The 14,298-nt window shown below is 35.4% G+C and overlaps 1 protein-coding gene across 3 annotated transcripts in view; it reads right to left on the minus strand.

The window, feature by feature from the left end:
- CHD7 (chromodomain helicase DNA binding protein 7) overlaps positions 1–14,298 on the minus strand; it is a 192,259-nt gene that overhangs the window by 49,692 nt on the left and 128,269 nt on the right. For all 3 annotated transcript variants that reach the window (XM_070940526.1, XM_070940527.1, XM_070940528.1), the window contains exons 7-10: positions 13,548–13,613; positions 9,895–9,950; positions 6,511–6,625; positions 2,330–2,413 (exon numbers count right to left, since the gene is read on the minus strand). In XM_070940526.1, the coding sequence (XP_070796627.1) occupies positions 2,330–2,413; positions 6,511–6,625; positions 9,895–9,950; positions 13,548–13,613 (321 nt within the window). The remainder of the gene's footprint in view (positions 1–2,329; positions 2,414–6,510; positions 6,626–9,894; positions 9,951–13,547; positions 13,614–14,298) is intronic.

Consider the following 14,298-nt stretch of genomic DNA (forward strand, 5'->3'; position numbering starts at 1 on the left):
AGGGGGATTTGAGCTGGTGAGCTGTGTTGCTGTTGTTTGGCTTCGCGTTCGTGGCCGTGCTATCTCTTCATGGTGGGTGTCAGTCTGCTTCATGTATGGATTGGAGGGGTTTAAGGTGGCTAATGATGCAGCTGTGGTCTGGCACAAACCCAAACTCTGGCTCAGATATGTAGACGACACCTTCATAATCTGGCCACATGGGAAAGAAAAACTGGACAACTTCCTCACACACCTCAACAGCCTACACCCCAAAATACAGTTTACCATGGAAACAGAAGCGAAGAACCAACTTCCCTTCCTGGATGTCTTAGTCTACAAAAAATCCAATGGCTCCCTAGGACACACCATCTACCAGAAGAAAACACACACAAACCGCTATCTGCACGCACTCTCACACCACCACCCAGCACAGATCAACTCGGTAGCCAAGAAACTCATCTCCAGAACAAAACGCTTAGCTGACGAACAACACCTAAAAACCGAACTACACACTAACGTACTAACATCCAATGGATTCCAAAGAAATAAGATTACCAACCTAATCCAAAAAGAAACCCCCACTAAAATCCAAGACAGTGAATAAGAAAACGGCAAAGCCCTCCTCCCATACATAAAAGGCACCACAGAAAGAATCAGCAAGATCCTCCACAAACACAACATCAAGACAGCATTCTGCACAAACCGAAAAATATCCACCATCCTAAGAAACCCCAAAGACAAAATTGAGTTAGAAAATCAAGGAGTATATGAAATCCCATGCACCGCCTGCCCCACCACATACATCGGACAAACCAACAGAAGAATAAGTGCACGCATTGAAGAACACAAGAACTCAGTCAGAAAAGAGGAACCAACTTCTTCCCTGGTCCAACATCTCAAAGCCACAGGACATGATATTGACTTTAAAAAGACCAGAACTATCGCCATAACTGAACACTTTAACAACAGAATAATCAGAGAAGCCATCGAGATAGAAAAACGTCCACACAGCATGAATAAACGAGATGATACCTCCCGCCTACCAGCCATTTGGAAACCCGCCCTTATTGACAAACGAGTCCCTAACACAAAGAATGACACCAGACCCACACTCACGAGAGCCACACAGGATGTAACCACCACACATCCACGCAGAAAGCAGACTCAAACCCACACTGATGATGACCCCGGACCAGAAGCCAGACCACAGCTGCATCATTAGCCACCTTAAACCCCTCCAATCCATACATGAAGCAGACTGACACCCACCATGAAGAGATAGCACGGCCACGAACGCGAAGCCAAACAACAGCAACACAGCTCACCAGCTCAAATCCCCCTGCTACTCAGACTGACCCGAGCACAACCAAGCCCCCACCTAAACAGAACACACACCCAGCCAATCAAAGCACAGCCAAACCCCCATCCAATCAGAGCACAGCCAAACCCCCAACCAATCAGAACACACCTCTGCCCAATCAGAACACAGCCAAGCTCCCACCCAATCAGTTCACACCCCCACTGGCAGTTAAAAGGAAGAAACAGCTGCGATCACACACATTGCTCCTAGAAGCACGAAGCCGAGAACACCAGCCTGAAGATGACGAATGAGACTTCGTCAAAACGCGGGAGAAAACCCGAATAACCAAAGACCTACATATATATCTATATCTATATCTATATCTATATCTATATCTATATTTATATCTATATGTATGAGAGAGAGAGAGAAAGAAAGGGAGGGAGGGAGCGAGCGAGCAACATTTTGTCCAGGTGAAGGATATGGATGTTAAAGTATAGGTAATCTTTAAATTTACAACCATAATAGAGATTACCTATCATTGCTGTAAATCGTGACAGTTCAGTTATGTGATCCAATTTTAAAAGTTTTTCTGATCAACTCCCTGGTCATTAAGTGAACCAACGGTTTGCTAAAAGCGTTGTTTTGCCAAAAAACTAAAGTAAAAACCCATAGTTTTTCAGCAAAACTATCTTAAAATGTGGTCACATGACTGCAGGATGCTGCAAATGGCTATCAATGAGACCCAGCTGCTCAGCAGCCAAAGCTCAATCACTTGATTGCGGGAGTGGTGACCATTGGCGCTTCAAATCTGGATTGTAAGTAGCCTACCCACAGATCCATTGTAACTTCAAATGGTTGTTAAGCAACCAAGTCGAGGACTACCTGCAGTATAGTTTAAAAATTAATGCATATCCAAAAATGTAACAGAAATACCCATTACAATAAATTAAAATGAAAATAGTTTTAGCAATGTATGACATACTTCATTTAATTTTGCTAGCAAAGAAGTGCAATTTTAAAAATAAATAAATAAATAAATAAATTTACCTCTCCATTATCATCTTTGCTATGTGAAATATCCATTATTCGGTCAACTTCAACATAATCTGGATTAAAAAGTTCATCATCTATCTATTCAAGGACAAGCATGGATAAAAAAAAATCAGTAAATAAAACAGTAGGGACACTGTAATACACAATACATTTTTGGTAAACTATAGCATTAATTGAAGTGCAACAATCCAGAACGATAGTATTTCTGAGGAAATTGAACTTCTTTCGCTTTGTTAACTGGGCCTCTTAATCACACTGTAAAACTTTTTATCGTGCAAGAATGTTTAGGAATAGAAATGTTTAGGGATATTTTAAACGAATCGTTTGTTTAAATCATGGGAAATTACAATTCACTAACGAACAGCTTAAAACGTTTATAGCATATGTTGCATTTAGCATTCTTGAAGATTGAAGCTTGCAGTATAGAAGTTGGAACTATGAAAGCTATATGCTGTAGAAATAAACCTCAGAAGTCACCTAATTACTGCTTAAATCATATTCAGAAAAAAATATTCCTGAAGAAATAAATTAGATACCCTCTTTGTTTCCTACTTTATCTTGGCAATGATCTTATTTTTTATATATTTTAAATTTATGTGAGAACTGGTATATAATTGTGTACAAATCAAGTCTATTATAAATACATACTTTTTCCTCTTATATGATGTAGTGTATTGGTTTTACCTGTTAAATCAATGATTTACAGAGATTGCCTGGACAAGTCCCTGCAGTTTTCTGGTTAAGATTTTTCAGAAGTGCTTTGCTATTGCCTCCTTCCTAGAGCTGAGAGAAGGTGACAAGCTCAAGGTCACCCAGCTGGCTTTGTGCCTAGGGCAGGACTATAACTCACTTTCTCCTAATTTCGAGTCTGATGCCTTAACAACTTCACCAAACTGGCTCTCATGTACTTACTGTTACAAGCTAACAGGCAAACACACATAGCACTTTTTGAATAGCTGAAAAGTTCAAGGATTTTCAGATATATTATTTTAATTGTTGGATTGGCATATTCTAAAGGCAAAGATCTTGCCAATCATTTTTGGATAGCTACTTGGTCATTGCTTGATATATCTCTTACATGGCAGCTAACTTTATCCATTAATAATTACTTCTAAGTATACTTTCCATTAACTTTCCACCATGGAACCTGATGTTCTATAGATCACAGATGGTTTCAGAAGAGAATGGAGCATACATATTCTCTTGATTCATGCCAAATCTAACCAATTAAGTTGTAACTTATTTTAATTGATTATACCATGAAACTGGGGGGGGGGGGAATCCACCCAGAGAAACTGTTTTGGATAACATGGTGTTTTAAATTGGACTGTCTCTAAAAAAAATTAATCTGCTTATTGCAGTGAGTTAGCTATTTAATTTGCAGAGAAAAGTATATTATTCCATCATGACTGAGGAATTATTGGAAGTTATGATGAAACAATACATTTCTCTGCAAATTAAGTAGCTAATTCACTGCAGTGAGTTGATTAATTAAGTTGTTATGTAGCCCTGTTAATGTGGATTAACTTTGTTCATTCTCACCTGCTGATCGTAATGAGGAATTTATGAAGCTGCCTATAAGCAGAAGCCATTGACATACCACTTTGACAAAGCTAGTTGGGAACATCTGAGTCTCACACCTTTTTCAGCAGACATGGGAAAATGCTGAAAAATCCAACGTATTTTGTACTATCTTGGTCTAAAAAGATATTTATAATAAAGGTGGGATAAAATGGAGTAAGAACATGAAAATTGCTTCAACATCATGACAAAATAAATATCTATCAAGATCAAGGTCATGACCTTGAAGCAGTTTTAATATTCTATGAATGTAAGTCCCTGAGATGAGACCCATTTGGCCTTCCGAAAGAGCTTGAAGATATGGCTCTGCCAACTGGATTAAGTCCTAATTGGGCTGTGAAATTCTGGAAGTGGTTAATGGATTACATAACAAACCACCTCCTCCCTGTGGGTACTTTGCTCCCTTCCTCTCCATCTTATTTAATTTTAACTGAATTTTAAATTTAAGATCCCTATTTATTGTTTAATGTTTTATATGGCATTTTTATTGAATGATTGTAAGCTGCCTAGAGTTGCCTTTGGCGAAATGGGTGGCCCATAAATCCAGTAAGAAAAAGTTAAGTAAATAAGCAAGCATGTAAGTAAGTAAGTAAGTAAGTAAGTAAGTAAGTAAGTAAGTAAGTAAATAAATACATGATAGCATAATATGTCTTTATTAACTGTCTAGAACAGTGGTTCTCAACCTTCCTAATGCCACGACCCTTTAATACAGTTCCTCATGTTGTGGTGACCCCCAACCATAAAATTATTCCTAAAACCATCGAAAATATGTGTTTTCCAATGGTCTTAGGCGACCCCTGTGAAAGGGTCATTCGACCCCCAAAGGGGTCGCGACCCATAGGTTGAGAACCACTGGTCTAGAAGGTGACCATAATCTTTTAAATTTCCATGTAATCATGGAAAAACCACTGTCTTGCAACAGAGCATTCTACTCATAATTTATGGGATGGTTTATAATAGAGGACACAGTTTATCAAAGTGCAATCTCAAATTAAAGTTTTAATAGGAAATAATTGGAATCTTGGACACAAAAACTGGAGAAAAAAATAAAGAAAATTGGTATAATTTAGTAAAAAAAAATAATCTCCAGAAAGTACTGCATGTAGTATTCTGAACCAGCAATGGTTTGTGAATGTGGCATGTGTTGCATGTGACTTTATGCTAATTAGAACTGGTTTGCCTAGATTAAACTTCAGTTTGTCAACTTCCAGACACCAATTCCATAGTCTACTGAGAACAGCACCCAAACAAATCAACATTGCTTATGAAATCTTTAGCTACTTTGTTTTCAAGCACTGCCTGCAGCTGATATCCAGCTGTTGCTAACAATTTTCTAAGCTCCCTACCAGTTTGATTTAAAGATTTAAAGAAAAGAGACAGGATTTGTAGTCCTACAAACCATATTTACTAAAGAACAGCACAATAAACTTATTCTATCTCTATCTATAGCTTTTGAGACAGAACAATAAATAAAAATGCATTAATTCTTGGCCAGTTATATAATTCCATATTTCCTAGTGGGGAACCTCCTGTATTTTTTGGATCACAGTGTGCTGTTTTATTCCTTCTTCTTCTGTTTCAGTGTAAATACTCAGTCCCAGTGACACTGTAAAGTGAGGGGATATCCAGTGTTAACTCATACGGCAGTGAAATTAGATCTTCCCATTATTTCACCTAGATATGGCAGCCATAAAACTCACCATCTACCAACTACTAAATGAGATTTCAATACTGAAACATAATTATCAGGAGTAACTTTGTGGGCAGCTCAGGCTTCATACTAAGTGACAGACAAACCACTATTTAGTCAGTTTGCTTAGACAAACAATAGGATTTAAATAAATATTAAATATTACATGAAATAAAGATTCAGGACTAACATGTTTTTGCTCATATTCCTTTGCTATTTGATTGGACATGATGTATGAGACATATTGCTCAGATCACTAGTTTTCTGTAAATTTAAGCCTCAGCTAGCTCTAGTTTGCTTGAAACAGACTAGACTGAAATTAAGAAATTCTCTGGAAAATGTGACAACATTGTGGGGAAAGGGAAGATTATTTATTTGTACATATATCTATAAAATTAGTTCCTTAGAATCATTCAATTGTTTTAAAACAATAATAATACAATAAAGTCTAAAACTTGTAACAATGTAAGAAGCCAGCATAATGAAGTAGAATCCAAAATAAATAAATGAACACAAGAGCTAAGACCATTAAAAAATCAAGAGAATTTAAACATCAATCCACTTCAGTAGACTAAGTGCCTAAAAGTCTGTTTTCAAAATATTTAATAAAAAATATTTATCCAGCCTATATAAAGTATTATTAAAAAGGAGGCTATGGGAGACCATCTTTACAATATGTGAGGTGTAATCTCTTCAAGGCTTGTAAGTATTTACAGATATATGAGATCCAGATTACTGTTTCACTAATAAGCTACCACATGGTACACCTGCTTACCTTGCAAATAGTTTTCAAAAGAAATTGTAGGTACATTGAATAGAAATGACTGAGCTTCACTTGATGGAATTATCAATGAACTTCAGCCTCGCTATATGATTTAATCCAATTGAAATAATAAAAAGATACCTCTGAAAGGAACTTATTTTGAGCCTGCTTTGCTTTAAATCTTTTAATCTTCTGTTGAATTCTCCTGTCTTTGTCCAGTACTTCCACAGATGCCCATTGGCAGTGGAGGTAAGAGCTAAAAAAAAGGAAGAAAAATAATGATAGCACTATTTATCAGCTTAATATTTATGCAAACCGATTTTCTTATTAAAATAATTGTCTTAAAATAATACATAAACCGTACAGTTTTACAGTATCATTTAGCAAATAACTGCAATGGACATTTTGATTAAATATCAAAGATAGGATACTATGCTTCCTCTTTTACTATCATCTCCCTAAATATTAAGAGAAAAAAATATTTTAGAACTTAAGTGGATATTGTCAGTAATAATCATTGTGATTGGAGAAACAAATAACTCAATTCATTAAAAAAAATCCCTGATTTGCATGAGAGAGTATAGCAGAATGTGATTTGCTTGGTTTAGGTTAACACAGTATTGAATTGAGCTATGACTTAGCTTTGTGACTAATTCACAGCTGTTATGTGTTCAATAAACCTAACTCATAACATTTAGTGACCATCTACTTAAATTAATCTGACATAAACATTTTAACAGAATAAAAATGTTCCAAGTCAGGTTGATTTAAATCAGATATTGCCCGATTAAATATTTTCTACCACAACTTTTGGGACTAGAGAGCACATTTGGAATTCCTAGAGTTGGATGTGGGCAACTCAGAAACTACTAAAATAGGGAAAGTATGAGGGCTTGATAGACTTCCAAGTTCATACTGTAAGTGTTTTGAAGACCAACGTTTGCAACCACTTCAATGTGTGATGGATTCTATTTTGCAGGGATCTGTTATGTGAATTGTGGAAAGAAGCTAATATTGCTTTATTGTCAAAAGAAAAACAAGATTTAATCTAAACTAAGAGTTACTGTTGAATTTCATTGCTGAATAATGACTATAAAATATTTATATCAATTTTGGCTAAATGATTAAAGAAGGTTGTGCAAGATTTTATTCATGATGATCAATATGGGTTCTTACACAAAATTAAGAAATAGTATAAGAACTGTATTGGATATAATAAAGTATCTACAACAACATACCAACTGGCACTTATTTATTTATTTAGTGTATGGTGATGCTATATTAGCCAGGAAACTGCAATGCTATTGCAGAATATAGTTTGGCTGTCTGTTTGCTAGCTCTGTTTGGTTCACGCTCGCATGTTTCCAAAGGTGCATGTCAGGAGGGCGAGCTACCTCCGCACCAGAAAAAAAACAAGTGGCTTTCCTGCAGCATCATCCAAGATTCTCTCCCTCCATCAAAGCCACTTCACAAACAGGCATTACAAACAGGGAGGCGCAGGGCCAGCAGGATTCCTCTCATCTTGGTACTAAAGTGCTACTTATCTACCTACATAGTACATGCTTTCGAACTGTTAGGTGGACGGAAGTGGAGGCAAGTGACGAGAGCTCACCCCACCATGCAGTGCTAGAATTTGAACCGCTGGAGCAAAGACCACCTCCAGCATCATTAAGCCACTAAGCTATCGTGCCTCCCTGCAAGTGGCACTGATTTTTCTGGATAAAGAAAAAACTTGACAATTTGAATTGGTCTTTTATGTTTAAAGTTATTAAAGATATGGACTCTGGAATTTTTCTTTCTTTTTATTCTGGTCTTCATGGTAACACTACTTTTTATGCATGGTAACACTACTTTTTATGCATAGTTCAATTGTTTTAAAAAGGAGTCATATATACAGGCAGAAGTGAGCAGTTTGGGAGATTTAACAATTATCCACAACACCCATCTCACTGTAACCTTGGTTCTACATTGCTCATAATAAAATTTTGCCCATAAATTATAAGTGATAAAGAAATAAACTGGATTCAAACTGTTAAAATATAGTAAATGTTATGAGCAGATGGTTAGCAGAAAATGAACCCTATAGGATATGAAAGGGCTGACTCCACCTCTTTGAGCTAGAAGGCAAGACTTAAGGCACCTTTCCTAATATTACAATAATACTTTTCGGTGAGTTTATGTAATGCTATAAGAACTCTGTAGGACCCTGGATAACCCAACATGGCCAAAATTTGCATGTGAGGCAGCAAATCTATCCATTTTATAAAGATAGGTAGATTTTCCTGGAACAATTCTACAAATATTTTTAATCACTGAAATAGGCTACTCATGTCCCAAACAACTTTTGTAATTTACAATTAGAAACACATTTGTATTCTATTACTTAAGCAAAGTCATCTTATATGATTAAAAAAAGCACAGCTACTATGTTGTAATTCCTGTCCTCTGGAATGATATCTATCCAGTTTCAAGTGGCTCCCATCTATACATTGTTAAAGAAACTGTTGAAGTCCCAGAAACAAAAAGGGCTTCCAGTTTCTTCAACAATATACCGGTGGGAACCACATAAAACTCTGTATGTATACCATTTCAGAAGTCAGGAATTGCAACATAGTAGCTGTGTATTTTGGATCCTATAAGATGACCGCGGGTGGTAATGGGAGCGACATGGCGTTCCCATGTAACACCCCTCCTGCGCGAGCTGCACTGGCTCCCGGTGGTCTTCCGGGTGCGCTTCAAGGTTTTGGTTACCACCTTTAAAGCGCTCCATGGCTTAGGACCTGGGTACTTGCGGGACCGCCTACTACCACCAATAGCCTCCCACCGGCCGGTACGCTCCCATAAAGAGGGGCTCCTCCGGGTGCCGTCAGCCAAACAATGCTGACTGGTAGCCCCCAGGGGGAGAGCCTTCTCTGTGGGGGCACCTACTATCTGGAACGAGCTCCCCCCAGAAATACGGAGGATCCTGGATCTGCACACCTTCCGCCGTGCTTTAAAGACCTTACTATTTCAGGCGGGCCCGGCCTAATTTTCTCCCTCTTTTATAAAAGATTTTTAATTTTTAAATATCTTTTAGTATTTTATACATTCAATTTTAAATTGGTTTTAAAAGTTTGGGGTTTTAAATTTGTCGGGGCCAAAATTATTTAATTTGATTTTATTCTACTTTTAAATTTTGTATGTATGTGTTTTATTGTTTGGCTGAGTCCTTCGGGAGTAGGGCGGTATAGAAATCAAATAAAATAAATAAATAAAATGACAGTAATAGGATACGATAATAGGATACGAAGTGCCCTTCTTCTGCTTGACTGAACCAACAGAGATAAATGGAGACAGGTGTCCTTCAGAGAAGTTCCATAAGGACACATATTCTCCTTCCAAACACTTAAAATTAATATTATGTATTGCTACTCATATGGAGAACATTATTTGTAATTGATTTGTACTTAATCTTTAGAGATTTGTAATTTATGTTTTACATATTGTGGAACTGTTTAAAGAATGCTGAAGACAGGGCTTGCTTACAAGTTTTTGTATTTTACATAGAATTCTTCTGATTGTGTTTCTTCTCCATTATCCATCTATAAAAAGAAAGATCAATGGTTTTAATTACAAACAACTGTGGTAAATATCACCTTAATCTTACAGTTAATAGAAAATACTACTCAAAAACAGCATGTGTTTGAAATTTAACAGTAACAATAAAAAAAGGTTTTAAAATTTTCTTATATATTTTTAAAGGAAAATCAGAGAGAGAGAAATGCAAAAACTTCCCTGAATTTACTTAAGCCTTGAAAATTCTACTTATTACAATTTCCAACACATGAATCATTGTAACTCCTCCCTAACCACACACAGCTTCATTCACAACAACTTGACCCCAAAATGGCTTTCTGCCAAACCCACAGTGCTACAGAGAAGCCAAGTGTACCATTTTCTCAGGCAGCACCCAATTAGCAACTGCACTCCTGAATGCCTTATGTATTATTTTTGGCTGGCTCTTGACAACTTTATATTGTGGTTTTGTGACTTGTTCAAGTAGTGTTTTAATATGGTTTATGTTTCTACAGCATTAGTACTGCTGAATAAATATTCATATTAAGCTGGACTTTAAATGTCTTATTCTTGTTTTAATGTATTTTTATATAGTTTTACTTGATAGTGCAATTACACGAAGCTTGGCAAAAAGTCCTTGCATATCAAGTAGGTAAACAAAAGCCCAAATGCTACTTCCATTGCTTAATTAACACAATCCTGTTAAGCAGGATGGCATATCGTATCTAAAATGTTATTTTAGACTTTGAGATGCAACTTTAAGTTACAATTCTGTGTTTAAAGAGTGTGGATACAATCCAGATGAACAGGGCTTCTCAGACTTACAACCATTGTGGTCACTTGATCAAAGTCGGAGCACTTGATAACCAGCATGTATTGTGACAGTTGTTGTGGTTCCAGGTCACATGACTGCCATTTTTGACTTTCCCAGCCAGCTTCTGACAAGCAAAATCAATGCAGGAAACTAGATATGCTTAACAGTGTAATTCGCTTAGTAACTGCAGTTATTTGCTTAACAACTGTGGCAATAGTGATTAAAAGGTCAAAAAAGTGAGCCCAACTCACTTAACAACAACTTGTTTAACAAGAAAAATTCTGGTCACAATTGCGGTCGTAAGTCAAGGACTACTTGTAGTTGGTTTGCGAAAGGAGAAATCAATGGCAATGGTCAAAAACAATTTGGATATAGCTTCTGGTATTAATGAGTAAAGGTGGAGGGAAAGTTTTTTCCCCTCTTCTTGTAGCTTTCAAAAGGCTATCTGATAGAGACAGAGGAAGTGAGTAGATGACTTGCTATCCCCAAAAAGGAAGAAATCTCCCAAGGGAACACTGGCAAGTATTTAGTAATATTTTTTTAGGATGTAGAATGGCCAAGATTTTAAAGTTTTAATTTTTATAGTTTGAAATTCTTTTTTGTGTTATTCTAAACTGATTGAAAGGAAATTTTTCAAAAAAGAAATCTAAGTACTCCTCTGCCATAAACTTCTTCCAGCATTAACCAATGTTACAATTTGTTTATTCTTTAATTTAAAATACATTTTTGAAAGCCTAATCATTTACTTTTTGAAATATACCACTTTTTAACTCCATTCTTAAGTTTGCTTACGTTCTACAACCTAGAATTTTCTAGATATAGTAAACGATATACCCCATTTCTAATCAGGATAACCATTCTAAATATTCTTAGTCCTAGTTATTAATATATAATCTGATTTTCATATATTGACTAAAAATTATTTAATAAGACATTAGCTAAATAACTACAATGCATACATTCAGAGCTTTGCAGATAATTTTGAGATATGAACAACCCAACACTTTGGATCTTTAAAGTACACTGAGGAAAATATATAAAATTGTCTTAAGTTGTAACAGATGCCAAATCTAGTTTAAGTGTAAAAATCTTATTAATTTAAATTCAGCTAGTGCATAAATTAAATTCCTCTTTTAGTATTGTGAATTATTATAGTGATTATGCATGTAGAGATGATCTACAAAATATTCTTATACTAAATATATGCTGTTCCTTTCTAATTTTTCTGGCATAGGTTGCACTTAAAGATGACCCTTTCACCTCATAGTTTTAGTGTAACTAAGAGAAATCCTTTTTCTTTTTTAGAATATTAATTATTTTAGTTAAACTGATTTATACTACATGGTAATCTAATGAATAGACTTTTTAATTGATAGATGTAATATAACTCCATGTATCCGAGTCTGTTGTTTCCTTCACAGCAATTTTAACCATTATTTTTATTCTGCAAAATCTTAATAGCTTTATGCTGCACATTGTTACGTTAAGCAATTTTTTTTGCTAGAAACTTGTCTTTATCTCCAGTTTTCAGCAAAAAAACAAAAACAAAATCCAAACCCATTCATATAATGGATTTGCTTAACGACCATGGTATTCACTTTACAACAGCAGCATTTGCTTAACAACCATTGTGAGAAAGATCATAAAATCAGGCATGTATCATGTAGTGACCTACTTAATGATTAGCATGACTTGCGACAATAATGGTCACAAGTCAAGGACTATCTGTAAAAATATGTTACTCAATTTTGGGTAATTAGCCATGTTTGAGAAGCATTGTTCTACAGAATAAGGCAGGCTGCGGTGCTGGATATGGCTGTCAGGTCTCTTTGGCAGCTGTCTCAACCAAAAATAATTCTTCCTAGCAAGATTATCACCTATTATGATGAAAGGGATAGGTGAAAACAAATTCAGCAACTGGACTATTTCCCATTTAGAATCAGTTTAACTCCCATTAAATTACTGTGGAGAATTTCTTAGTTTCTAACAGCTCCCCCATGAACCAGAAAAGAGGTTGTTCTTTTCACTGATAATGGAGGAGTCTGAAGGTCACTATTCACAAAAATGTCTCCTGAATATTAATCACTCCCTAATAAATATTGTTAAGAAACTACTGGCAGGGCAAAAGAATCTAGCCAAGGTAACAAAATGTGGGCAACAGATGCTTTAGATGATATACATTTTGGTTTGGCCCTGGTAACACGACAGTATTGTTTATGTTTTTTCTAATATAATCACTTATATTAGAGGCTGAAAGAGAGGTGAAAGTATTTAGAGATAGGCAGTTCCTCCTGTTGAAGATTCAAAATATTCTATAGAACCCAAGGTACAAAATATAAGGATATGAGTTCAGTGCATTGGATTTAGCAAAGCAAACATAGCTTATTCTATATGACCTAAAGCAGATAAATAAATGTATAGACAGATGATACAGACTCTTAATGAGCAAATAATCTCACCTTAAAACAAAATCCCTAATATTAAATTTGAATGTACTACTATGAATGCATAATTCTAATTTCATACCCATAATGGGTAATAATAATTTTCAATCTATTGTTAATATCTTTATGAAGAATTATCAAAAATAGCATATATTCTATAATTCATTTCTGCTCTATTTCCAATTTCTTTACATATTACCCTTAAATTAATCTCTCAGATTAGGTAAAGCTGAAATTTAGAAATCTATTAACTTTTTTCCAAAAAACATAGACACCAATAATAATTAATTTTCAATTGACAGTTGTGAAAGAATTTACAGTGAACAAACTATTCTAAAAATGAAGATTAAGATAATAAACATTACCTGTTTCTTGATTATGCGGCTACTCAAAATTTTTTCTACCACAGGACCTTCAGCATCAGAAGATTCCTTAAAATGAAATATTTTATAGTAACTATTGATAAAAATACAGAAAGGAACAGCTATATTGTCAGGACTGGTCATCTGTCTCTATTATTGCCCTCTGGAAATGTTTAACTTGAACTTGCATAACTCTCAGTCACTTTGGAGAAAATTATATCAAATATAATATTGAACTTTTCAAATTCCAGGTTTAAAAAGTCACTTTGGAGAAAATTGTATCAAATATAATATTGAACTTTTCAAATTCCAGGTTTAAAAATTATTTCTAAAGGTTCATCATCTTTCCCCACCATCCTTCAGAACTGAAGAAGCTTCTTGGATGAGAAGTGAAATGTTTTCAAGGAAAAAATCAAGAAAGTCCAGTTGCCTTTTGGAAAAGCAACTTTGGAACAACTATGACCTGGATGATTTGAGAATCTCCATAGAAACTTCACCATGTTTGATTTCAATATAAGATGAATATTTTTCATCTTAAACTTTTAAACTTTTTTCAGTCAGGTTTTAAAGAAAGAATTTCCTATTCTCAATCATTTTCTTGCAGTTGTGCAGCAGCCACTCTGGAAGAGAACTTACAATTTTCTGTCGTTTCCTCCACTTTTTATAGAATATTGCTACATCTACATGCAGAGAAGTGGAGGTTATATAATTTACTAGAACAACTTTTTTTTTTCAGCATCCTGTCAGCCCTCCC

Source organism: Pituophis catenifer, unplaced genomic scaffold, assembly GCF_029215685.1.
Source record: "Pituophis catenifer annectens isolate HBS135680 unplaced genomic scaffold, rPitCat1.0.hap2 SCAF_3, whole genome shotgun sequence".
In the NCBI taxonomy this organism is placed as follows: Eukaryota; Metazoa; Chordata; class Lepidosauria; order Squamata; family Colubridae; genus Pituophis; species Pituophis catenifer.